This window comes from Arachis duranensis, chromosome 5 (genome assembly GCF_000817695.3).
Source record: "Arachis duranensis cultivar V14167 chromosome 5, aradu.V14167.gnm2.J7QH, whole genome shotgun sequence".
Classification (NCBI taxonomy): Eukaryota; Viridiplantae; Streptophyta; class Magnoliopsida; order Fabales; family Fabaceae; genus Arachis; species Arachis duranensis.
The window spans coordinates 83,717,148-83,744,821 of NC_029776.3; the positions used below are offsets into that span (position 1 = coordinate 83,717,148).

The 27,674-nt window shown below is 34.4% G+C and overlaps 3 protein-coding genes and 1 pseudogene across 3 annotated transcripts in view; 3 read left to right on the forward strand and 1 right to left on the reverse strand.

Annotated features, from left to right (window-relative positions):
• The window catches only part of LOC107489927 (DNA repair protein XRCC3 homolog), a gene marked incomplete in the record, with an annotated part of 1,173 nt that extends 500 nt beyond the window's left edge, over positions 1-673 (forward strand). Inside the window, 1 exon segment of the mRNA XM_016110692.3 lies at positions 1-673. Within this exon segment, the coding sequence (XP_015966178.1) occupies positions 1-547 (547 nt within the window).
• A 14,250-nt stretch (positions 674-14,923) lies between these two features.
• On the forward strand, positions 14,924-19,641 carry LOC107489952 (probable metal-nicotianamine transporter YSL7). The gene is made up of 6 exons (XM_016110718.3): positions 14,924-15,619; positions 17,098-17,252; positions 17,481-17,578; positions 17,668-17,802; positions 17,932-18,121; positions 18,407-19,641. The coding sequence occupies exons 1-6, from the start codon at positions 15,193-15,195 to the stop codon at positions 19,514-19,516; spliced, it is 2,115 nt and encodes a 704-aa protein (XP_015966204.1). The 5' UTR covers positions 14,924-15,192; the 3' UTR covers positions 19,517-19,641.
• A 424-nt stretch (positions 19,642-20,065) lies between these two features.
• LOC107489865 (uncharacterized) lies at positions 20,066-21,055 on the reverse strand. The gene has a single exon (XM_016110635.3). It carries the CDS (start codon positions 21,053-21,055, stop codon positions 20,066-20,068), a length of 990 nt encoding a protein of 329 aa, XP_015966121.1.
• Positions 21,056-23,734: 2,679 nt separating this feature from the next.
• Positions 23,735-27,209, forward strand: LOC107489866 (probable metal-nicotianamine transporter YSL5; annotated as a pseudogene).
• Positions 27,210-27,674: the final 465 nt, after the last annotated feature.

Genomic DNA, 27,674 nt, shown 5'->3' on the forward strand with positions numbered 1-27,674 from the left:
CGACCCCTGCGACCGTGTATTCGTCCAAGGAGTCTATACCGCCGACGAGTTGGTCGACGCGCTGCCAAAGATTGAGCTGTTCTTAATCCATTCGAAGTCGCGGTTTCCATTGAGAGTCATTGTGATCGATTCTATCGCTGCTCTGTTCCGTTCCGATTTCGACAACACCGGGTTGGACCTCCGGCGAAGATCGTCTCTGTTCTTCAAGATTGCCGGCGGGTTGAAGTCGCTAGCGAAGAGGTTCGGGTTGGCGGTGGTGGTGACGAACCAGGTGGTTGATTTGATCGAGGGCGGGAATGGGAATGGTGTTAGGGTTGGGAATTTGGGTGTGCTGTACTCGTCGGGTAGGCGCGTGGCCCCCGCGCTGGGTCTGGCGTGGGCGAACTGCGTGAACTCAAGGCTGTTCTTGTCGCGGCACGATGACGGTGCTGACGTGGATGGAAGTTGCAGCAAGAGTCGGAGGAGGATTAGTGTTGTGTTTGCTCCTCATTTGCCTCATTCCTCTTCTGAGTTTGTTATAACAACGGAAGGTGTTTTCGGCCGCTAAACCATGGCGGACGGCACGGACAACTTTTAAAGTAGCAGCAGCTTTGTATAGTGTTTTAGTTGCTGTAATCTCAATCCAAATGGGTAATGATTAGAATTTAGAAATACTAATTTATCTGTTTCATTATCCTCTTAATATTTATCTGCAAAAATACATGGTTTTTAGTTTTGACGAGAGAAAATACGGATAAACAAAATAAATATTAAATAATGTAAACAAAATATTATATTATTTATTTAATAAAATTATAATTTAATTTATTTTTAATATATATTTATATTTTTATATATATTTTATATTAATAATTAATTTGAGTGACACGAACAAAATAGTGCTACTTTTGAAATAAATAACTAGTCTAAATTCTTTTTTTTTTTGGTTTTGAAGTGAGTGCATGCTGCCATTTGACAAAATTATATTTGTTAGGATCATGCTTCTCGAATCAGAAAAAAACAGGAAAATGATAGATTAGAAAATGTTTTATAACCAAGTACGATGATATGAGGCTAAAGAAATTTAATATGAAAAAAAGGTGAGTTTTGTTGGAAACGGAGTTTTTTGTTATATATATACAGGTGAGTAGATGTTGTAGGAATAACAAGTCGTAGGTCATGTGCTGATTCAGCACATATATTGCGTGATGGATACGTAATGGAATTAGAAGTAACTCTCATGGTGAGCATTCAGATACATGTTGGACACATGGTAAACGCTGGTTAGATGATTTTGTAATATGAAAATTGCAATGTGAGTTTTCTGTCTATAAAAATTAAAATTCGTTATTATTTTACTACATTATGAGAGAGGTATTTTTCTCTACTGTTAATGTCATGGAGGGCACTGCAAATATAGTAGTTTACCACAACGGTGAGATTATACGTAATACATATGAGAGCATGAGCTTTGCTTGTGAGAGTACATTTTTGTTTATGGTTCCGCGCACTATAATGTTCGTGGAACTACAGTATGGGATCTGTTAGAACATAGAGAGTGATATTTTAAAGAGGGAGAGCAACATTCTCTATCGGAGTCCGGTTGTCGTATTTGGCGGCCTAATATAGTTAGAGGTTATGCCGATCATTGACAAAACAAGTATTCAACGAATGTTTCATATTCACCATCAAACTTAGGTGCAACAACAAAGGATTGAGTTGTATGTTGAGTTTGAACATATAACTGTGGATGAAGTTCAACATGACCCAGATGTGCAAGATGACAGAATTGAAGCATACGAAGGAATGAACAATGATAGTGACAAGCAATTCGAAGCTACTTATGAAGCCCGTGACGAGGACGAGGATGACGATGGGGAGGTAAGGCAGTCGCAGAAACCTTAGTAATTCCACCCGTAGTTAGTCAATCGATGGACGTTCTTCTTTTTATGCGTAGCTTGGATATTGACGCCATGCATGCACCGGAGTTTTCCGAATATAAGAACATAGGTACGTAAGCTGTCGGTAGTATGGCTCCATTTGGTTGATGTATACGATAAGACATAGATACAAAGATACAGACATTAAAGACATGGATATAAAATATTTGTGTCTATATATTGTGTTTGGTAAAATCAGGAACAAGACACATATTTCAAAAAGACTGAATTATCCTTCATTCAACCACAAATTTTACCACCATTAATGTACACCGATTACTCTAAACACTGCATGTCATTACCATTGAATTTTTATTTTTTTAATATTTTTTATTTCTTTCAATATAATCTTAAATTATCATTTAACTATTAAATATATAATTTTTTGAAAAAAAATTAAAGTTTAGAATTTATCAAAGATTAATCAAAATTTAAAAAAACAAAAAAATTAAATATACAATTTTTTTTGAAGAAAATAGAAGGATAAATTTGGTCGAAGAAAAAAGGAAGAGGAAAAAGAAAAATTTGGGGAGATAAGAGGACAAATTTTAAAAATTGAATAACGGTAAAAGAGTAAAAAATTAGTGTCTCACAAGTTGTGTCTGCCAAATTGGAGGTACACAAATTTAGTGTCTCCGTGTCCTCTCGTGTCCTTCGAAAATCTTTGTCCCAAACAGCAGACATGTGTCACCGTGTCTATGTCTCACGACATCAACCAAACACTACCTATGTTTCCTTAATTTTGTTTTGATGGATCGATAAGTGACAATTATTCTTTTTATAGGTGTTGCTGACCTTGAGGACAGAGAGTTCAGAATTGGAATGGAATACAGTTTTAGAAAATCAGTCATTGCGGCATTTCGGAGTTACACTATCACCAGAAGAGTCGATTACGCTGTTTACGAATCCGAGCCACAAACATTCTATGCAAAATGCAAGACTTATGGACATGGGTGCGATTAGCTTATTCGAGCCAGCTTGATACAGAAAAAAGCTTGCTGGGAGATTTGGAGATAGAAAGGGAGGCACACGTGTTCCATCGGAACAATCTCACAGAATCACTTCAAGTTGGACTTAGACATGATTGCTGAGGCTATGAAGCCATTGGTTGAATCCGACTTATCCATAAAGGTGAAATCTATAATTGCAAAAGTCCATATAAGATTTAACTACACTATTAGTTACCGAAAGGCTTGGTTGGCAAAGCAGAAGTCGATAACAAAAGTTTTCGGTGGATAGGAAGAATCTTACGGAACTTTGCTGTTGTGGTTCTCCGCAATGGTTCAAAAGATGCCTGGTTCACAAGTGCAAATAGAAACACGACTCCTGCTTCACGGGAGTGAAAAGGTGGCGGGTGTTAGAATACTTCATCAGGTATTCTAGAGTTTCAATCCATGCCTTAAAGCTTTCAAATATTGCAAGCTGCTGGTTTAAGTTGACGGCATCCACTGTAACACCCTACTACACAGAGCTTTATGCTTAAGTCGTAAAACAGAGGTGGTGTGGTGTTACGACCTCTAAAATAAAATGTATACATATAATAGCGGAAAGATTATAATATGCTAGGAGCCTTGAAGAATAGAGGGAACAAAAATCGCGAAACAAAAGTGCAACGCTCAAGGAACGAGTTAACTTGCGTGATAAGAAAACTATAACTATTAATCATAGGATATAAAAGTAAGAATAGAGTGCCAAAGATACAAAATAACAAGCTCCTAACTCAGCCCGCAAAGTTAAGAGTGCCCGGAGAATATTTACACATATATACATACATATCCAAAACCCAAATGTACATAGACACAATCCTGCTTCTCCATAAACCTCTAAGAGGACAAAAAAGAATAAGTTATGCGGAGAGAAAGAGCTAAGTACATATATATACATCACTGTACAACAAAATAACCTAGTAACCACTTCGCCTTAGGTATCCAGATGCCTAGTGAGATATCTCTCGACTAGCATATGAAAAATAACAACATAGTATGGAATGAGAACTGAAGGTTCTCAGTATGGTAAAGGTGCCACACACATAATAAATAAGGTCTTGGAAATGCCAAAGGTAATCCTGGAACACCGACACTCAGATTATAGAGCTTAAAGTATTAAACAGAAGCCATAAAAGATGGTTTTCTTAGAGTATCTAATCCTAACTTAACTTAATCTTAAATCTAAGTCTCATACTGCCATTCCTCCATACCTCCAACTCCATCATGTATTTTCACAGACAAATAGACAGATAAAGGCAAGCACAAGAAGGTTACAAATACTGCAGGTAACAAATACACATTTAACATGGCAAATACATGTAGGCACACCCAATTAAAGCACAAGCAAGTAATTCAAGTAATATGCATATGATGCATGCTTGTCCTATGGCTGATGATGCTCATCTGTCGGTTATCCAGCCAATACGACAAGTCTGAATTGAACTTAGACTGTCCCCTGACGTGCATCCCCAAGAGTCTATGCATAGCTTTATCTCAAATAATCAATATTGCTCAATGGGGGTAACATTCTCGGGAATTTATATAGTGCCCAGTCACACTTACGTCGTAGGGTCAACATAGTATCGAGTTTTCAACCTGGTACACGTGGTGGCAAGCCACGGCACTTTACCCAGGAAATCTCGTATCTCAGATCATTCAAATTCATAAGCCATATAAATAATTCAATTATAATTCATCAACATCCACATCATTCTCAATTGCATCTCATTCATCATCATACATCAATCATATTCAATCCTTATCCATTATTATCACACCTCCCATTCCGTCCATCAATAGTTCCAATTCAAAACATAATTCATTCTTTTCTAAATAAATCAAACTTAAAACATACTCATTTTCTTAATAACTCAAAATCAAACCCTATAACCTTTGAATCTAAATCTTTTCAAATAATCATCTAAACAAAATCTCTATTTTTTATAAAATTTCGGTAGCATCTCCTCTAAAACTCAGACTTTGCAACCCTTTTTGGGTCCAAACCTGCATTCCTTTCAATTCAACATACCCTTCCTCATCATCATAACAATCACCACAAAAAATCTACCTCAGATCAACAATTAAACTCATACAATATTCAAATCCAACAACCGAAATTCAACTAAAAATCATAGTTCACAAATCCTAGACTTTTAACACAAAATACCTCATTATTACAACAACCTCCACAATAGTTATACCTCAAATCAATAATTCACCAAATCACCAGTTAATCAACAAGCACCAAACCAATCATGTTCATCAACAGGATACTAAGTATTAAATATACACATGCAATCCAACTTATCATATGGTCATCTAGCTTAAATTTTCACAAAATATTATATATTAAATGCAAGAAACCTAAACCATACCTTAGCCGATTCCCAAGTATTATTCCAAGACAATTTTTCTAAAAGAACACAGCCCTCAAAACCTCAACTAATCCGCTTCTTCCAAGTTTCAGTATTCACGATTTCGAGCTCCAATCATTTATTCACAACCTAATACACGTTCATAACACATATATCTCCAATTTAATACTCAAAGCTCAAATTTAATGAAAATAAAATAGAATTATCGTATCCTCACCTTACCCAAGCTTCATATAAGCAAGAGTGAACGTTTTTCTCAAGCTAATTGGATCCTAAAATATCAGAAATCAAAGAAATTCAACTTTCCCATTAAAAATTTGAAAATTGGGGGAAAAGAGGGCTGAGAGTAATTAAACAAGTTACCAATAAAATTGTTTTGGTAGAAACGTAGAACTCGACGCAATGAACGCATGGCCACAAACGGTGCGGCGATTGGAGCTCGGACAGAGAAGTTACGGCGTATGGAAGTTAACGTGAGGGTTTGAGATTCTTTCTTTCCTCTCCTCTGTTACTCTTTGATGCTGCCAAAATGAGGAGAAGAAGAACGTGGCTTTTACTTAAAGGGCTGGTCTGGTTAGGCCCACGGCCCGGTTTGGGTCCGGTTCAACCAGTTCGGCCTGTTCGGTCCAATTTTGGACCAATTTTTTTGAAATTGGTGTCAAAATTCTCGTTTTGATGAGTTCTATCCTAATTTGATATAATATTCACATTTCTAATCCTCCTTATTAAAAACTAATTTATTGACTAATTATCTACTAATTTAACCGGGGTTTACACCCACCTATACAAAAAATATAAAGGTTATCTTTTGGTTGCAGTTGCGCAAGACGGGAATCAAAATATTGTGCCAATTGCTTTTGCCATCTTAGAGGGTGAAACCGCTAATGCGTAACACTTTTTTCTTAGTAATTTAGGAAGGCATGTTGTAAGAAGAGACGACTATAATCTTCGATCGTCCTAAGTCAATCCGGGCAGTAGTAAATCGTAGCGGAGGTGATTAAAAACCTTCGAGAGCATGGTAGATGTTTTGAATTTGGCACATTGGTAGCAAATTCTTAAGGGAATTCAAGGTCTCGTTTTTACAAAAACTTGTGGTCAACATTGGTTATTCAAGGACGGTGGAGGAGTGCAACGTCAACTCTAAGAGGTTGCAAGAATGAGTCAAGACATATGTTCGTTGGTGCGACAACATCAAACTATCTCAGTGGGTATTGGCATTTTTCGAGGGACATCGATGGGGTTACATGACGACAAGCTTTGTCAAGTGCATTAATTCAGTGTTGAAGGGTGTCCGAAATATGCCTGTCTTGGCGCTCGTCCGAGCAACATATTATCGGTTGAACGATCTATTTACGCGGAAGAGTACTGATTACCCGAGACCGACGATGGTCGCGAATCCAGCCTTGAGACGAACGTCAAAAGGTCGTCCCAAGTTGACTTACTATCTGAAATGGAATGGATTCATAAGAAATGCGTGGTCCATGAGTATGCCGTCTTTGCGGGAGACAAAGTGGGTGGCAGTGGTGGTTCATAGGGTTTATTTTCAGTTGTAGAGGTTAATTGTTCATTGTGGTTGGATTTTGAATTTCTAAGTTTGTATTTTTAAGTTAATGTATTTGAATTCTTGATAAACTACTGTATTTTCAGTTTTAGGGTTTATAGATTAAATAAACTAAGTTTGCTTCGACTGAATGTAAGTTACAACTAATACAAAGATTAAATAATACTGAGCTCGAATCAGTAGAAGATGTTGCAACTAATACAGTATACAGAGATTAAATAATACTAAGTTCAACTCAACTGAAGACGCATACAACTAATACAAAGATTAAATACATGAAGTTCGACTAAACTGAAGATGAGTGCATCTAATTCAAACAGTAAATAGACTAAGTTTGATTAATCAGCTCACGGCTTTTTCTTAAGAAACCTCATCGCCTTGTTTGCTATCTTGTTAACACTTGACGAAGTAAACCTGTTCTGTGGATGAACATCTGTCCGTAGGTTGTACTGATGACCAACTGTCTGTCCCTCTACTGGACCTGACCTACCTGCTTTTGCCAGAGCAAAAGGACTAGGGATATACTCGTCAGCAACCTCCTACTGTGTCGGCGCATTCAAATCAAGAACGTTCGGAGCCTCTATTGGCACATTCAGTTGACCTGTATGGATCTCAATATGTGGATCAATACAACCACTTGCTCGACTATTGGGTGTGGGTGTATGATGGCTTCGACGAGTCGAGTCGTCCACCGATGTCCCGTGTGACATAGGCTCTTACTGTGATGGCTCTGTTGGGAGGATTCTCAACAAAAGCATCACTAGCAAGGAAACGACGGATTAATGCATCATCCGCATACGTATCAACCTGTGGTGACAATAAGGTGAAGTTTGCGAACTCGTATCCCAGATGGCTACGCTCGTTGTGGGGCAAGTTGTGGTGCTGGCTATGATGGTTGTGATGCTGGCTGTGATGGTTGTACTGTGACAGCTGAGGTAGTTGCGGACGATCATAAGGAAATGGTTGGAACACTGCATATGGCTACTGGGGTGGCTGCTGAGGTGGATGTTAGGGTGACTGCTGAGGAATGAACACTGAAAACTTCAGGGACATCCAAAATAATCCATGGTAATAACTACAGTACTCGGCAGACGGGCTAAAGTCAGCGATTGGTTGCAGATTCTTATCTTGCAACCGACTGTTGCAACGGTTTCCCCATTGCTGAATCCATTCGTCGAGTATGGTGCTCCAATCATGGTACTATACTCCTTGAAGAGTGTAACAATGCTAGTCAAGAGGGATGACCTGTGCTAATAGATGGGGGATTGTGCATACCCGTATTGGCGAATCACTCGGTTTAGATGATGCCATTCGACACAATCGAATAAAAGCAACGATCCTACCGTGTCACACACATCAAGGCGGCGATGTAGTTCGGCCGGAATGATGATGCCGAGGTATGGTCGCCAGACAAATTGCAAAATATTGCATGGGCTAAGTTAGATTTTTAATACCGTAAATTATTCTTAAAAATTAATATCGATATTGACCTCTTTTATATAGTTTATGTGGTGCCTAATAGATGTTGCGCTCCTCCATATCGACGCCCTAGTTCGTGGATAATGACTCAACTTGTAATACACAATGTTATAACAAAGTTTAAATTACGTCTTGCCAGCAAAACAAAAATAAAATACAAGTCAAACTCCAATAAATAATGTACTGTTACGGTGTTACCTGCGTGCAACTGGTAAATCATTGGGTGCAAGTCGCTGTCTTGGAATGGGCGCAAGAAAGCGCATTCGCTCCCATGCCTAAACAAACAACAAATCAAGAGAATCATCTATCTCCTTTCAATCGTACCGCGATGCATGGCATAGTGCCTTGTAAAGATGTGCCAGAGTTGTTAACCCCTAACTTTAAGTACTGATCTGCTCAAAATTTTGGAGCAGTGGTAGGTACTTTGCGTGGGCATACATCGTCAATTTATCCGTGAAGGGGGTGGTTTCCAGCAGACAGAAGATGTGATACCTAACGTAACACTGAACAGACTCCTTGAAAATAAAACCTATGAACTACTGCTGCCACTAACCCTTTCTCTTGCAAAGACGGCATACTTGAGGACCATACATTTCCAGTGAATCCATTTCATTTAAGATAGCGAGTCAACTTGGGACAACCTTTTGACATTTGTCTCAAGGCAAGATTCGCGACCATCGCCAGTCCTGAGTAATTAGGCTATGTCTTTGTGTCGCCTAATGAGACAAACTCAATCCTGTAGACCTTGCGAATCTCTAACATCTCATACACATCACCGATATAGACCTGCCAATCGAGGCGCTAGTTAGCACAGCATGCAATAACATGGTGACATGGAAGTCGCTCCACCTGAAAATGCTCACAGTCGCATCTCCGTCGCGCAAGATCAACTACTAACACTCGTCCGCTTGGCATTTCACGCACCTCCAACACCTCGTTTCTTCTATCAAATAGGTGTACGACTATGTTTCCTGCATGCTGCATATTTGCCTCTATTTGCTGAGTGGCAAAATCAGAGTAAGTAAATCCAGCGCACTTGCATTGGTAAGCCTCAGTACTCTTCCGCTTAAATAGCTCGTTCAACCGATAATATGTTGCTCGGACGAGCTCCAAGACAAGCGAATTTCGGGCACCCTTCAACAATGAATTAATGCACTCAACAAGGTTTGTCGTCATGTGACCCATCAATGTCCCTCATCAAATGTCAAAAGCCAATCGCACCCACGTCCATAAGTCTTGCATTTTGCATAAAACTTCTGTGGCTCAGATTCGTAAACAACGTAATCAACTCCTTTGGAGATAGTGTAACTTCGAATTGTTGCAATGACTGATTTTCTAAAACCCTATTCCATTCCGATCCTGAACTCCCCGTCCTTAAGGTCAGCAACACTTATAAAAAGAATAAATTGTCGCTCATCGATCCGTCAAAACAACATTAAGGAAACATACTACCCACTGCTCACGTACCTATGTTTGCATATTTGGAAAACCTCAGTGCATGCTTGGTGTCAAGATACAACCTACGCATAAAAGGTGGAACGTCCATCAGTTGACTAACTACGGGTGGAACCCCTAAATTTTCCGTGATTGCCTCACCTGCCCCATCATCATCCTCGTCCTCGTCACCAGTTTCATACGTAGCTTTGAACTCCTCGTCGCTGTCATTGTTTATTTCTTCGTACGCTTTAGTTCTATCATCTTACAAATGTGGGTCATGTTGCACCTCATCTGCAGTTATATGGTCAAACTCAACATACAACTCAATTCTTAGATGTTGCACCTGAGTTTGCTGATGAGTACGAAACATCCACTAAATACTTGTTTCATCAACGATTAGCATAACCTCAAACTATATCATGCCGCTAAATACGACAATTGGACTCCAGTAGAGAATGTTACTCACCCACTTTAAAATATCACTTTCTATGCTCTGACAAAGCCCGTATTGTAGTTCCGCAAACGTTATAGTGTACGGAATCACAAATGAAAATGTACTCTCACAAGTAAAGCTCACGTCCTCATATGTATTACGTATAACTTTACCGTTGTGGTAAAACATTATATTTGCAATATCCTCCATGACACCAACATAGAGGAAAACACCTCTCTCTCAATGCAATAAAATAGTAACGAGTTTCGGTTTTTATAGACAAAAAACTTATCTCGCATATTCCGTGTTACAAAGTTATCTAACCAGCATTTGTCACGTGTCCAACACACAAAATGTGTGTTGGCCAGATGTTTGCCACGTGGACAACATGCAGAATACACATTGCTTCTGATTTCGCCACGTGTCCATTATGTATCATGCGTGCTGAATCAGCACATGACCTATATGGCACCTACTGTATTTGTAACATCTACCCACTTTTATATACACCAAAAAATTTTATTTCCAACAAAAACTCATTTTTTTTTCATATTAAAGTTCTTTAACCTCCATATGATAGCAAATTATGATTTTGTTGGAATTTATCACTTTGATTTTATCATGACGAGTTATTTATACCGAATATTCTTTAAGTGCCAAAAACACAAAATGTCGTAGTGCAAACAACATATCAACTATCTCAAATCCAATGTACTTTATTTATTTATTTTTGCCATTTTAATACCCGTTTATACTTTTTGAATTTGAGAAATTTTCTAAATAAAATTATAAAAAATAAATTAAAGACACAAAATTATCACGATCTTTTAATTTCGATTTCTTAATGTTCTGAATTTGTCATTCAGAATATATTTCTCTCATAATTTGTCAAGGTAATATTTCTCTCTTTTTAAAACCATTAAAAATATATTTGAACCGTATTGGTGAAGTTAACATTTGAAATGGGAGGAATTTTCAATCTCATTAACATACACAAAAATATAAAGTAGATACTTTTGTGATGATATTTTTATATGAAGATAATATTATAAATTATTAAATAATTTGATATATTTAATTAAATATATTTGTCTTTAACTATATAAAAATTTACGATATTATTTTTATATAAAAGTCTTTATGTGAAAATGTTATTATGTAATAGTATTTTCAAAAATATAATCTATTTTCTTGTCGTTATCTTGCAGTGGTGGCCTGTATTAAGAGTCTTTTAGTATAGGTCATCATTGACCATAAAAAATGATTTAAAAATAAGGGAGAACTAGTCCTAAGAACCATTGAGAGGGATTAATTGACCAAAAATGATTGATTATATTAAAATGATAAAAAGGACTAATTAACTATTAAATTAAAAGAAAAGGACCACAAAATATTTACAACTAGACAATAACATTTACTTTAGTTACAATATATGTATTACTACATTATTTACTATAATTAACACTGTTATTTACTGTTTAAATCAGAGGCGGAGCCTCATATTGGGTCAATTGCCCCCCAAATTTAATTTCTTTTTAATAAATTATATATAAATTTTAATTTAATCTGTTTAAATCTTTTATTTGTAGACACCAAAAAAAATATTTTATTTGTCTTTTTTTATTGTAAAATTAATCCTTTTATTCCTCCTTAAAATTTAACTTAAGGCTCCTGGTTGAAATAGCCATTCAAACTCTTAAATTTGATTGGTTCATAATATAAAATAATTTAACACTTTAAAAGATATTAATTACACTAAAAAAATACACTTAAAGATGGATTCTCTCCGGGGTTGCAAAAAGATTTTCACGTACTATATATCTTTTATATTATTTTTATATTCTTCATATAACTAAAAATATCATCCGTTATATCTTAAGATTTTAAAATATTGATTAGTATTTCTTTTTATGATATTTATTAGAAGAGAATATAATAAAGTTTAAGAAAATGATTTGTAAGAAAAGGCAAAGTTGATGATAGTTATATTTTGCTGAATATAGTCGTTCATAACTTCATATTGATGTCTGCCAACCTCCAAATTATGACACAGAATTTGATCACCCTTTCACACAATAATAATCCAAACCTTATCAAATGTTGTAATCTGTCTCTATCCCACTTAGCTTGCATGCATTAAATTCCATAAGGAGATTCCATTGTTGTTCTTCCAATAATTTTGTCTTTTTTTAAGAAAAAACTTGTTCGGGAGATAGAACCACATATTTATGGATATTATATATGGATAATTGGTCAAGTGATAAGGTGAAAAAGTTTATGATGGATTAATAGTTTTTTTAAGGGGAAAACATTAAATAAATCTCTAAACTTATGTGATATATTTATAATCGATATTTGAAGAGAAAAATACCAGCTAAGTCGTCACTAGCTAATTAAAGAGTTGCAATGCTGAATTCATAGATTTCTAGTTTATTATTTTGATATAAATGATTATTCTATTAAAAATATAAGTGAAGTATATTTAGATATATATAAAAATATGTGGTGCTGCTTTTTAGTATAATATTTTTGTTATTTTTATATAGTGGATGTAGTATAATAAAAATAAATAATATATTTTTTGAGATATCATCCCATCATCATGTGCTATATATAGGAGATTATTTAAAAATTAAAATTCATATATGGCATGTCAACGAAGAATTTAATCAATCCAAGGTACATCCCATATATGCGTTATTTATTTAAGAATATTCTCATTTGAATTATATTTAGTAAATTAAAGAGGTTGAATGTGACATGTATGTATATCTTAATTGAGCGGATGCTTCTCGATCTTCTTTGAATAAATTTCTGTTCTATAATATAGTTCATAAGCTTGCATTTAGAGGACAAACCTTAGGATCATAAATAATAATATTAAATTTACGTTTATCAATATGTGATTAAAAAAAATTACATACACTTTATATTTATCTTTTTTCCCCTACAAGATTACCTAGCTCCATACAATTGATCTAATAATTAAGTCTTTGATATTTTATTTCTCTTGTCATGTTGTGAATAATCTTTTTCGGCATGAATACCATCTTTTGAACTAAAAGCAAAAAGTGAGTTGAATATTTTTGTTTATGAAAAAAGTGAAACGAATGAAAAAGTGGGTCAACAATGTAACCGCCATAAACAGAAGCAATTCACATTATTATTGCATAAAGTGGAGAGATTGATTTACCTTTTCCTTTTTTAACACGAGGGATAGAATCCCATATGCTCTTGTTTATTATGTTGAACAAATAAAAGATGAATATTCTCACTAATAAAAGAAATTATTCCTGCCAAGTAAATGCATGAAAAGATCACGATAAAAATAACAATAAAAAAAAAAAAACAGCTGTATATCACATGAAACTTGCAAAGTTTCATTACCTTTAGAACCAACTCCATTAAAATTCAATATATATATATATTTTTTCATTTCACAAAAATATATAAGACGAATGTTTGCCTGATCAAACAAGGACACAAACCTTTTTTTTCTGGGAAAATCCATTGTCATAATAATATATTTAAAAATAATCCATTGTGTAATAAGTTTCAAAAAAGGAGACAAATAATTTAATTGGTTTCTAGATTATATTCTCCCATATTTCTACCATGCCAATGTATATAGACTCATACAAACACGTTATTATCATCAAAACAAAAAAGCAGAAGATATCCAATTTAATTTGTGGGGACAAATATCATTATATAGGGTTGAAAAAGACGAATAAAGATAAAGCCAAATTAAATCTCGCATTTATCTACGGCTAATAATGGAGATGATGCCAACTGCGATAAATTATAATTAATTAATTCATTAATTATATCATAACGCCTTGCACAAGTAGTCGTCCCTTTAATTTTTTATAGTAAATAATTCAGTTTAAGAATATGACTAAATCATATATATTTAAAGTTAATAAGTTGTATGATTCATTGCGATTGAACAGTAATGATATTTTATACCCAAAATTTTGTATCATTTTAAAAAACCTTTCTTATTTCTAAACAAATTTAATTTTCATATATGCACTAATAGTATAAATTATAAAAGAAGTTTTATATCTACATTTAATTATGTATTATTATTTTATCAATAAAAAAATATTTTTCAAAATTATTACGTAATAATTACATGAACGAACAGATTAAATTGATACCATTTAAATAATAACAATTTATATCAATTTTATTTTTTATATTGATTCAAATTATCGCAACACATACATATTCTAGAATGACTTAATTTCTTTGTCGTTATATATATTTTATCTATATTAAGATATGTATATATTTATTTTGTTTGCAGTGACAATGAGATAAGTACTGCTGTATAAAAAAGTAAATAATTTTAAAAATGTATATCAGTACTAATATGGAATTTAATTTATTTAATTTAAAAAAGTCTCTATTTGTTATATATATTTATTAAAAAGATTTGACCGGTGATACTATTTCACAAATAAAATCTGAAAATTTGTTATTACCAAAATCTATTTTGTAGTTTATATTTTTCCTTTCCATCATTTTATCCTTTTTAGGAGTAGTGATAAATTCAGAGATCAGAAGAGAATGTTAAAAAATGAGTGTACACAAATCTGAAATGTGTTGTTACAATCCAAATCAAGAGTCCCCACATTAACAGCAACGGTGTTCTAGTCAATCCCACTTTCTCTCACTGCATTGACTTGTTAGCTTAGCTGTGACCTCTAAGGCACAACTTGTTTAAGATCACATTCACATTATCACATCATCACATGCCATCTCTTTCTTCCCTTATTGATGTTGATGTCCACAAACTATTTGTGAAAATTACTAAATGAGACCCACCACACTTTTTTCTTCATACTTCCTCATATATGGTACCTTTAGATATTAGTATTACGTCCAATACACCTACCTTATCCAAAGTATAAAGTACTGTTAATTATTACCCAAGAAGATTCATTCAACTCATCATCCTTGGAGATTCCAAATCTCACATCAATATCCTTGGAAAATGGCACAAAGTAGAAGTGAGGAAAGGGTGGTGAACAATAACAATAATGGGTTTGAATCCATTGATGATGGTGATGAACACAACAGTCAAAATGGGAAGAAGAAGCTGATGAAGGAAGAAGAGGTTTCAGTGGAGAGGGTGTTCCAGCACCAGCTTGTTCCATCATGGAGGAAGCAGTTAACTGTGAGAGCCTTTGCAGTGAGCCTTGTACTCAGCATACTCTTCAGCTTCATTGTGATGAAGCTGAATCTCACCACTGGTATTATACCTTCACTCAACGTCTCTGCAGGGCTTCTGGGGTTCTTCTTTATCAAGATTTGGACAAAGTTCTTGCAAGGTTCTGGAATGTTGAAGCAACCCTTTACAAGGCAGGAGAACACTGTCATCCAAACATGTGTTGTTGCATCCTCTGGCATAGCCTTTAGTGGTATACCTTCTTTCATTCTATGCCTTTGTTAACTTGTTTTTGGTTCTAAATTGTGGTCTGCAATTGCAATTACCGTCACAATTTTGTGCAATTTTTTTTTCTTTACAGCGCAATTGCAGCCGCAATTGAAAATCATGTTGGAGAGTGATTCTGATTCATGCTATCCTTTTTCTGATTTCATGGCTAGAATCTTGATAGTTGACTGTGAATTAATCTGTATACTATGCTTCTTTGGTTTGAAATTGACAAGAAGTTCTTAATACTTACACCCTTGGGCCTTGGCCCAGCAATATCAGTTATATCCAAATACATCATTAACTTCTCAATATATCCAAATACATCATTAGCTACCATGTGTTGGAGGGAGGGAGGGAGGGAGTACTTCTGATATGACAGTTGATTGATGAAGATGTATTTGGAATTTTGGCATAGTAAAACCAGGTTAAAGATCAAAGGACTAGAGTAGTTAATTATGTATGCTATCAACTTTTAACCACATAAACCACATAATTACCAAGTACTGTTGTTTGTATTCTGGCAAATATTGTTACCTATAACTCTCTCTCTTACCTATAACTCTTTCTCTCTTCTTCCTTGCCCCCTCTCCCCAACAAAATTTTTTGGAGTCAGTTAACTCGATTTGACTGGCTTGGAGAAATTTTAGGGTGGATGATATCACAATCTTTTGTTGTCAAAGTTATTATCTGTCACTGTCATACAGCTGCCTACTAATTCTACAACGTATGAAAGAAAAAATGGAATATCAACAGGATAGAAGCTGCAAAAGCGGAAATTTTTGTCCATGCCTTGAAATATGAGGTTTCTTGCTGTCGTATTTCAACTTACCAAGAAACATTTAATAAATAAAAACGTTGGACTATATTAAGAGACACGATAATTTAATTTTGCTAAAAATATGAAGGGTACAGTTGGCATAGAAGCCAAATCATGCTAAATGTGAATGCATTGTTTAGGGTTCAACAACAGTTTATAGTTTTATACACTGAAAAGTAAACTAAAAGTGTGACAGTTTGAAATAACTGCTGATGAAATATGAATTAAGATTGAATAAAAGCTTATGTCTTCTATCAATTTAAGTAAACATAGTTTACTTAGGTTGAAGTGTTAAGTCATAATTGGTTGACAAAATTGGAGTCACAAAACAAACTCTAGAGTCTAGAATGAGACATGATATGCATGTGTGGGGATAAACTAATCTTTCTTTCAGCCAGGACCAGCTTTCTGTGTGACTAATTTTCATGCACTAATAGTTTAAAATAATTTTATGTTATCATTCAATAAAAATTATGAAAATTACTATGAAAGCATGATAGGAATTAGGAAGCTTCATATGGATGGACCTTGCTAGGAACTTTTTCTTTTGTAGATTAAATTTTATGCATGGACATACTACATAGAAATTATTCTTTTCTTGATGTCATAATAGGCGGATTTTGTGGTTGAATTTGTGTTGACAGGAGGATTTGGGAGTTACCTCTTTGGAATGAGTAAAAGGGTTGCTGATCAATCTTCAGACACCAGTGATTATAAGAACCCAAGTTTAGGGTGGATAATTGCTTTTCTATTTGTTGTTAGCTTTCTAGGCCTCTTCTCCGTTGTACCTCTAAGAAAGGTATGGCAAACTCTCAAAATATTGACGGCAATATCCATTACTTTTGCATTTTATTATAAGATTAAATCACCATTTTTTGGTACAAGTTCCATTTTATTCCTAATAAATTTGAAAAGAAATATGCCAATGTAAAAAATCAGCAGAGTTTTACCTTTTATCTAGCAATTTTTTTTCAGTATCTTATCTTCCATAGACTTGAGTAAGTGCTGCTTCAATTGTTGGTTGCAGATTATGGTTATTGATTTCAAACTGACATATCCAAGTGGTACTGCAACTGCTCATCTTATCAACAGCTTCCACACACCTCAAGGAGCCAAATTAGCCAAGTAGTCATCTTAGCAAACTCTTTTTTTACTAGAATTAACTACATGAAAGTTAGGCATCCAAACTTAGTTTTTCTTTTCTACTCTTACAGGAAGCAAGTGAAAGTGTTGGGAAAATTCTTCAGTTTGAGTTTCCTATGGGGTTTCTTTCAATGGTTCTACACAGCTTCTGACGATTGTGGATTTCAAGCCTTCCCGACATTGGGGCTTAAAGCATTCGAGAACAAGTATGTTGTCAGTCATTTACATCTTTATTAATGTCAAGATGAAAATGTGCTTAAATATAATACTAATTCCAGTTAACTCAATTCCCATAAGACTTTGGACACATCAATCCAACCTTTACTTATTTTCAGGTTCTTCTTTGATTTCTCTGCAATCTATGTTGGAGTGGGAATGATTTGCCCCTACATCATAAATATATCGGTGCTGCTTGGAGGAATTCTTTCATGGGGTGTAATGTGGCCACTCATAAAGAACAAAGAGGGTGATTGGTATCCTAAGGGCCTTGGTGAAAGTAGCCTTCACGGCATTCAAGGTTATAGGGTAAGTCCCGTGAGCTAGTTCACATTACTTTGAAGCAACATTCCAGTAACAAAAGTATAATAGGGACTTAAGAGGAGGAGACAATTTTCTGGATAATGGATTGGAAGTGGCAGAAATCAGGAGTCATGAATATCTATGTATTTTTATAATTTCTGCATGATGATACAGAACTCCTTTATACTTCCAATTCTAACTTTCCAGATTGCAGACGCTAAAGTTCTATTTTTATTTTCCACTTCTATTAGTCTACCTAGTAATTAAATTTATCTTAAACCTTGTGGTCAGGTGTTTATAGCCATAGCCATGATCCTGGGAGATGGATTATATAACTTTGTCAAGGTGCTAAGCCATACATTTTTGGGATTGTATACTCAAATTCGTGATAAACAAAAGGAGAATGTTCTCCCTGTTGCTGGTCAAGACTCTCCCTCAACTCCTCAGCTATCTTATGATGATGAGCGGCGTACCCAAGTCTTTCTTAAAGATCAGATTCCCACATGGTTCGCCATCGGGGCCTATGTTGCTATTGCTGCCATCTCTACAGCCACTTTGCCACACATATTTCACCAACTAAAGTGGTACTACATAATTGTTATCTATCTCGTTGCTCCCACCTTAGCATTCTGCAATGCTTATGGCTGTGGGCTAACAGATTGGTCACTTGCATCCACCTACGGAAAGCTTGCAATCTTCACAATTGGAGCATGGGCTGGTTCATCACATGGTGGAGTTATAGCTGGCCTTGCAGCTTGTGGAGTGATGATGAACATTGTTTCCACAGCTTCTGACTTGATGCAGGATTTTAAGACTGGCTACCTTACCCTCGCTTCACCTCGCTCCATGTTTGTGAGCCAAATTATCGGTACAACAATGGGTTGTATTATATCCCCTAGCGTCTTTTGGATTTTCTACAAGGCATTTCCTGATCTTGGGACACATAAAAGTGAATACCCTGCCCCGTACGCAATAGTGTACCGTAACATGGCGATATTGGGGGTGCAAGGCTTTAAGACACTACCACAAAATTGCCTGTTGCTTTGTTATATCTTCTTTGGTTCTGCCATACTGATAAACTTGATTAAAGATTGCTTGGGTAAGAGAGGGAGGTTTATACCACTTCCAATGGCTATGGCAATACCATTCTATCTAGGATCCTACTTTGCCATTGATATGTGTGTTGGAAGCCTGATATTGTTTGTGTGGGAAAAGGTAAACAAGGCCAAGGCAGATGCTTTTGGACCGGCTGTAGCTTCTGGTTTGATATGCGGCGATGGAATATGGACTCTACCTGCTTCAATTCTTGCTCTTGCTGGAGTTAAACCACCTATTTGTATGAAATTCTTGTCTAGGGCCACTAATGCTAAGGTAGATACTTTCTTAACGGTTTCAGGTTAAAATTGATATGGGTTTAGTATCTTATGAAAGTCTTAATGCATGTTATTGCCTTGTAAATTTGTGAAGCAAAGCTGCAAAACTTGTTGATGTATGATGTTATATCAAGATATATTAGCAAGTATATGTTTCCAAAACTGGAAAATACATATAATTTGTGTTTAAATTTGAAAGGTTGGGAGGGCCATTGCCGCCCTTTGCTTGTGTGAGCCTCCTTGTTGCAGTTTTATAAAACTTCAAGACAAAGTTACTGATAAAATTATGAAAGAATAAGAAAAGTAAAGAAAAGAACTTTTATTGATTGTTGATTGATTGAATTGAACATTGAATTATGAAAGTAAAACTAAATATATATAGAGTATTGCCTATGAAAGATAAAAATAAAAATAAGATAAGAAGATAACATAAAAATAACACTTCTTTATTGTTGTCATGGTTAAAGTAGAAGAGTAGTAGTTCTATAAATTTATAACCAACAAAAAAAACCGTTGGACTACACGTTTAATTAAAATTAAACTTAAAAAGACAAAGAAAAAAGAACTAATAAAAGAATTAACTTTTTAGTGAATACTTTTTTCCTTTGAAAGCTTGGAATTTTGGTTCTTGTGGTTTCAGGGTTGTTTCTGCCTTGTGGTGTGACTCTTGATTAGTGGATTCTTGAGAGGTCTTGTATGGTCTTGACCCAAAGAGAAGTTTTTTAGAAGTTGTAGATGAAACATTATTCAAGGAAGAACTCTTGTGTTCATTGTCACCTTTCTGTTTTGCCATACAAGAGGAAGAAGCTTGTTTATCTGATGGTGTGGATGGTTTACCATCTAAACGCCTTGCAGGACCAGAGAATGGTACAAACTCTCGAATCTTTGTTACAATATCAGTGTCATCAGCTTCTTGCTGTTGTTTCCTGTCAGATGAAGTAGATGACAACTTAACTTCTTCTTTATAATCAAGAGGTGGGTCAAAATCAACTTCACAGTCAGTTTCAACGAGGCTGATAGCATGAGATGGCTTAGTTTTAATCACATCAAGGTAGTACTCTTTGTTGTTGTATGGAATCATTATTGTGTCACCGGTTGTTACACATGAGAAGCTCCTCAGATTAATCTCCAACATTGCTTTTATATTTGAGAGATCCATGAAATCCTTTGTGTGAGGCTGCAGCTTGAGGTATGTTCCTTTTGCAAGTGTGGTGCTTTTCAGAAGTACAAGATCTCCATCTTCCAGCTGTATATTTTTCATCATCCAACTCGGTACAAAAATTTTTCCCTCTTCAACAGTGAATTCTAAAACTCCGCAGTGAGAAAATTTTCCATTAGAAAGATGTCTCATTTCAAATAACATAGGGTATTCCACTCCAGCATACAAAAGTTTATTAAGTGCTGAAGGGGGCATGATAATCTTATTGCCCGATTCTAAATTTGACTTTTTAATGGAAGAAGCAGGGTAACAGTGGTAATAATTTTTAAAATCATCATCATCATCATGACTCACGTAGACTTCATCTTCCTCGCTGATGTAGTAATCATCCATGTCCAATTGGTCCATCGATATTTGGTAATGCACGATGATCAATATGAAACTGTGAACCCAAAGGAATATCAAGAGTACAAACAGATAGAGAAAAAAAATTATGAAAGAATAAGAAAAGAAAAAATGAAAAATATTGTACTTTATATTTTTTAATTGAATTGAACATTGAATTATGAAAGTAAAACTAAATATATATAGAATATTTTCTACGAAAGATAAAAGTAAAGATAAGATAAGATAAGAAGATAACATAAAGATAATATAAGATAATGAAAACTAAAATTGTAACTGAATTTATGTATTTTATTAGACTGAATTTATGAGTCACAAAACTTCTTTATTATTGTCATGAATTAAGATAAAAAAGTAGTTTAAGAGTTACATTATTACCAACAAATAGTTCTCTGTGAAAGTGACCATAACAAGCTCAAATTTTATGTCCCTTTTGGTTGTAAATTCCAAATCCAGTCCAAGCCGTCGAATATTATTCTTTGCCAATTCACACCACATAAATTTGACAGCCTTTGGAATATGTCAGTAAGATTTTATTTCAATCATCAGTCTATGTTTTTGTGCTCAAGCCTGAAGTCAGTTCTGGTATATTTATTAATTGTATTTTCTCAAAATTATAAAAACATAACTAAAAGAATAAATATATAATGGGAAATAGAGTAGTTTTTTTTACTAACTTGGACTAAAGTATCACCCAATAAAAACAGATTCTGCATGATTACTAGCAGACCTATGACTTTTGAGACACCAACTTGTGATTACGTTCACATGCTCCTTATCTCTCTTCTAGTACAGTGATGAAGTCAATGTTCATTTATACATGGTCAATTGCTCAATGAATTCATCATGCATATTCCAAACTCATACTTACCACATTTACGGAAATGGATCTTCTTAATTTTTTTTTTATAATTAAGAGAGTAAAATATAATTTTATATTATTAATTTTATAAATGAGACAAAAAATAAATATAAAAAAATAATAAAAAATTAGAAATCACATTTTACATTTTCAATTTTTTTTAACAATTGAAAGAATCCATTCCCCTCTATTCACTCATCAAATTCTTATCGTTTGTATCATGTACTGAATTCTTTTTAAACAAGTACTTATATATCTATTAGTAATATATTAAAATAGAACTCAAGACAATTTTTAGATATATTGTTAGTTCTTTAGTTTTTTAGTTTTCTACTATTATGTCACTTAATTAAGTGGCTAATTTACACAATTATTTTTAATGTTAATATTAATTTTTTTAATAAGTATAAATTTAATTAAAATTTAATTCTTTTTCTTCTCCTTTCATACTCATCACTCATTTTTATATTTACTATATAAATTAATACTCACTTCACATATCTTTTGTATCTCCTCTCACATAATCTCATACCTCTTTTTCTTTCTTCTTCTCCTTTTTCATTCTTACTAATTTTTTGCACAACTGAAATTTAATTGATGATCATAGTTTTTATTTTTTAATTTAGTTGGTGATTGTGTGATTCTATTCATTAATTTTTCTATTTCTTTATGTAATTATATTTATAAGTTATATAGTGTCTTTTTCCTATATATCACTTATTTTTTTCAATAATTTATATTTTTTTAATATCATTTAGTTGTAATAATATTGTTGAAAATATATATTGTTATGATTCATGAAAATTAAAATTACAAAATTGAATATTGTTTTTAATTATCAATAAATTAATAATATTCACTTTTACACATTTTTTTATCTCCTCTAACATTATTTCATACCTCTTTCTCTTTCTCCCTCTCCATTCTTACTAATTTTATGCACAACTAAAATTTAGTTGATGACCATAATTTTTTTTAATCTGCTAAACGTATGTATTAGATGGTTGTGTGATTGTATTCATAAGTTATATAATTTTTTTGTCGTTTATATAACACTTTTTTTCAACAATTTATATTTTTTAATATCATTTTATTGTAATAATATTGTTAAAAATACATGTTGCTATGATTCATGAAAAATAAAATTAAAAAATTAAATGTCATTTTTAATTATCCATACTTGTATTTTATCTAATAATTTTATCATTGTATCATAGTATTTAAATATAACCTAAAAAAATATTAAAAAAAAGAAAACATTCACTTCAATCATATGGTACAACGGCTGAATGGTAGTGTCAAAGCGAACTAATAGCTATCCGGCATGATTTGTGGTTGGCATGGCGATCTGGGTACAGAAAAGTGGAATGTGAAAGTGATTGCATGGTGGCTCTGAAGATTATTCATGATAATGCTGAAGGCTTTCCAGAATTCGCACACATTGTTGAAGAAATTATCAGTTCATGCTTTTTGAGTGGAACATCACTATCTATCATATCATGAGGAAAATTCGTGTGTTGATGTTTTGGCAAAGATCGGTTCTTCTTCGAATTCTATGTTTTCTCTTATGATCAGCCCTCTGTCGGAACTCACGCCCCTTCTTCTTGCCGACTCCAAAGGTGTTCTTTATTCTAGAGTTTAGTTATGAAGTTATAAAAGTTGTTGATCTCTTTTTATTATTCCTTAGATTATCCATGGTTGATGTACTCTTTTTCCTCTATTGCATTTTTTCCCCAAGCTCCAGGGGTTTGGTCCATAGGAGTTTTTTAAGGAGGCATAACCTGTGTATGCATATAGTTTATACCAATCTCGGCGGAACAATGTACTGTTCAGATGTAACATATTCAATTTCAATGAAATTACAAAATTTTTGGAGAAAATATTATAGTTTACATGTATTTTATTGATCCGAAGGGAGGCAAGCTCAGTTAATTTGAAGACGTTATTGATACAGACATGCAATGATTTCTAGCAAAACCAAAAGGTCAAAATGAAAAATTCCTTTATTTTCCAAGATTTTTGGAGAAATTATTGAATTCTATATTAACTATTGATAATTGTTAAATTTTGTTCATACACATATAGTTACATAGATCATATATTAATTTTAAACAACACAATCCTAGATGCCTAGATCCTCCAATTTAGAGTTGACAAAGTTCCTAACTAGAAATTTAATTTAAAAAAAAAAAACAGTGAATTGCATATTATCATGAGTACTTAGTAACTATGGTTCAACTTCACATAGGATATATACTTTAAGGTAATAGCATATTATAAGATTCAACACACACTAGGATATTCAAAACTCATATACACTATCCTTTGGTCGCTACTTAGAAATGGCCAAAAATGGAATGGGAGATAGGGTCATTTTGAATTTCTTCATGACCATACAGATGATGAAAATGAACTCGAACAAAATGATAAGAAGCTGAAAGAAGAGGAGGTTTCAGTGGAGAGGGTGTTTCAGCACAAAGTGGTGCCATCATGGAGAAACCAGCTTACTTTGAGAGCCTTTGCAGTGAGCATTGCACTCAATTTACTCTTCACATTCATTGTGATGGAGCTCAACCTCACAACCGGCATTATACCTTCGCTGAATGTCTAAGCAAACCTTCTTGGGTTCTTCTTTTTGAAAACATGGACTACTCTTAGAAAAGTTTGGAATGTTGAGGCAACCTTTTACAAGACAGGAGAACACAGTCATCCAAACATGTGTCGTTGCTTCTTCTAGCATAGCTTTAGCGGTATACCTTCTTTCTAAAGTGGTTGTTGGACTCTATCCTCATTGCATTCATTCCTTGAAAATTCGATGTGATTAGTCTAACAGTGCTTCTTATCATTGAAATTAATGAGAGTTCTTTTCAAATTTTCTGTATCATTTTTAAGCAAACTAAGTTATGTAGTATTGACCTTGGCTATTAATCTCATTGCTTATAAAATGGTGAGATAATTCCCCTTGTTCAGTATTCTTTTTGGATAAGATAAAGTTCACAGCAAAATCTTCAAAGAGAAAGGTTAAGAGTACATTTAAATATTTATGTATTCAAGTGTAATAATTTTGTTTTGGTATGGATAGCACTGGTTAAATCATTTTAATTGTGTAGTATCACTAATTAAAATGACTGTTTATGTGAAAATGCCTAAACCTAAAGCTTATAATAGAATGGCCTTCTTATACTTTTTTGGGTGAGATGAGTAAAAAGTTGATGTCTTCTATCAGCTTCAAGTAACAACTTAGAAAAAGTTTTAAGATACTTTATCTTATGTCAGATCATTGTTTTAATGCTGAATGAAAATTCTCATTGAGGATCCCAAATTAGGGTGGATGATTGCTTTCCTATTTGTTGTTAGCTTTGTTGGAATCTTCTCAGTTGTACCTTTAAGAAAGATATGCCTAATTCTTGGAACATTAATTGTAGTATCCATTACTCTTGTCTTGATTGAATTTTGCATCTAATGTCTTCATTGCAGGTTATGATAATTGACTTCAAGTTGACATATCCAAGTGGTACTGCGACTGTGCATCTCATCAACAGCTTCCACACTCCTCAAGGAGCAAAACTAGCAAAGTAGGCAATTCAGCAGACTTTAGCTTACTAGAAATAACAGCATCAAAGTTCAATATCCAAATTTAATCGCCTGCCCTTTTCTTCTTTCTCAGGAAGCAAGTGAAAGTGTTGGGAAAATTCTTCAGTTTCAGTTTCTTGTGGGGTTTCTTTCAATGGTTCTATACAGCTACTGAACAATAAGGATTTCAAGCCTTCCCTTCACTGGGACTCAAGGCATATCAGAACAGGTATGCTAATTGCTAACACCTCTTCATTTTAGATCAATTCTATTTATCTCAGCATGAGAACTGCATAATCTATCCTCAATTAGAGAGTTATTAATCCAATCTATACTTGTTCTCAGGTTTTACTTTGATTTCTCTGCAACCTACATTGGAGTGGGAATGATTTGCCCCTACATCATAAATATATCAGTGCTCCTTGGAGGAATTCTTTCTTGGGGGATAATGTGGCCAATCATAGAGAACAAAGAAGGTGATTGGTATCCTAGGAACCTTGGTGGTGGAAGCCTTCATTGAATCCAAGGTTATAGGGTAAGTTTCTGGTTGTGAAGAACCTCTAGTCCCACTAGCATTCTTTCAATGGAAGTGAGTGAGGTTTATCAACTAATTGGATTTACCTACCTTGATCTCAGGTATTTATATCCATAGGCATGATCCTTGGAGATGGTTTATATAACTTCTTCAAGGTGATAACTCATACCTTCTTCGGTTTGTATACATATCCGACACAAACAAAGGGAAGATGTTCTTCCTGTTGATGATTAGGACTCTTCCTTGAGTCTTAAGCAATCTTATGATGATCAGTGCCGCACTGAACTCTTTCTTAAAGATCAGATTCCAACATGGTTCGCAGTTGGAGGCTATGTTGCTATTGCTGCCAATTCCATAGCCACTTTGCCTCATATCTTTCACCAACTAAAATGGTATTACATACTTGTTATCTACCTCACTGCTCCAACATTGGCATTCTGCAATGCTTATGGTTGCGGCCTAACAGATTGATCACCGGCATACACATATGGAAATATTGCCATCTTCACAATTGGAGCATGGGCAGGTTCGTTGCACGGTGGAGTTCTAGCTGGCCTTGCATCTTGTGGAGTGATGATGAACATTGCTTCCACAGCTTCTGACCTTACACAAGATTTTAAGACCGGCTTCCTCACCCTTGCTTCGCCTCGCTCCATGTTTGTAAGCCAAGTAATTGGCACAACCATGGGTTAGTTTCTCCTTGTGTCTTCTGGATTTTCTACAATGCATTTCCTGACCTTGGGACAGTTACAAGTGAATACCCTGCCCCATATGCATTGGTTTTCCGGAACATGGCAGTATTAGGAGTATAAGGCTTTGAGAATTGCTTATTGCTTTGTTATGCTCTCTTTGGTTATGCCATTGTAATAAACTTGATCAAAGGTCTCTTGGGTAAGAAAGGGAGGTTTATACCAGTTCCAATGACAATGGCCATTCCTTTCTACATAGGACCATACTTTGCCATTGAAATGTGTGTTGGAAGTTTGATATTGCTTGTGTGGGAAAAGATTAACAAGGTCAAAGCAGATACTTTTGGAGCAGCTGTAGCTTCTGGTTTGATATGTGGTGATGGAATATGGACTCTGCCAGCTTCAGTTCTTGCCCTTGCTGGAATTAGGACACCTATTCGTATGAAGTTCTTGTCATGGGCCACAAATGAGAGGGTTGATGCTTTCTTAGGGAGCTAAGGCTAATGCTATTATCATCTTGTAAATCTTTGAAGCAAAAAATCAAGGTCAGTTGAGTTGAGTTTCATTTATATATAAAACCACTTGTAGTAGAAGCATAAAACTTTTTATCATTTCCTTGTAAGTTTCTGGAAAAATTTTATTATTTTGCGAAATAATCTAGTTTTAACACTTTTAATATTTTTATTATTAAAATTTTGTCAAATACACTAAAAAATAAATAAAAATGACTTAATAAGTTAATAACACTCAAATAAGTTTTTAATTTTGATCAGTATAAAATAATTTTATAATTGTTAATATATTGACAAATATAATTAGACTGATGAGGTAAAATGTTTTACCTTAAAACCGCCATGGACTTGGGTTGAGAACCTTGTGGCGAGTGCTTCATCTGCCAGAAACCCTCATCACTCATCGCTCATGTTGCGTTCATCAACTAGAACTTCTCTGCGTCTCTTTTGG

Coding starts and splice junctions, on each gene's coding strand:
- LOC107489952 (XM_016110718.3), top strand. CDS start 15,193: ATGGCACAAAGTAGAAGTGAGGAAAGGGTGGTGAACAATAACAATAAT. Junction 15,620..17,097: donor CTCTGGCATAGCCTTTAGTG/GTATACCTTCTT, acceptor TTGTGTTGACAG/GAGGATTTGGGAGTTACCTC. Junction 17,253..17,480: donor CCGTTGTACCTCTAAGAAAG/GTATGGCAAACT, acceptor TGTTGGTTGCAG/ATTATGGTTATTGATTTCAA.
- LOC107489865 (XM_016110635.3), bottom strand. CDS start 21,055: ATGGACCAATTGGACATGGATGATTACTACATCAGCGAGGAAGATGAA.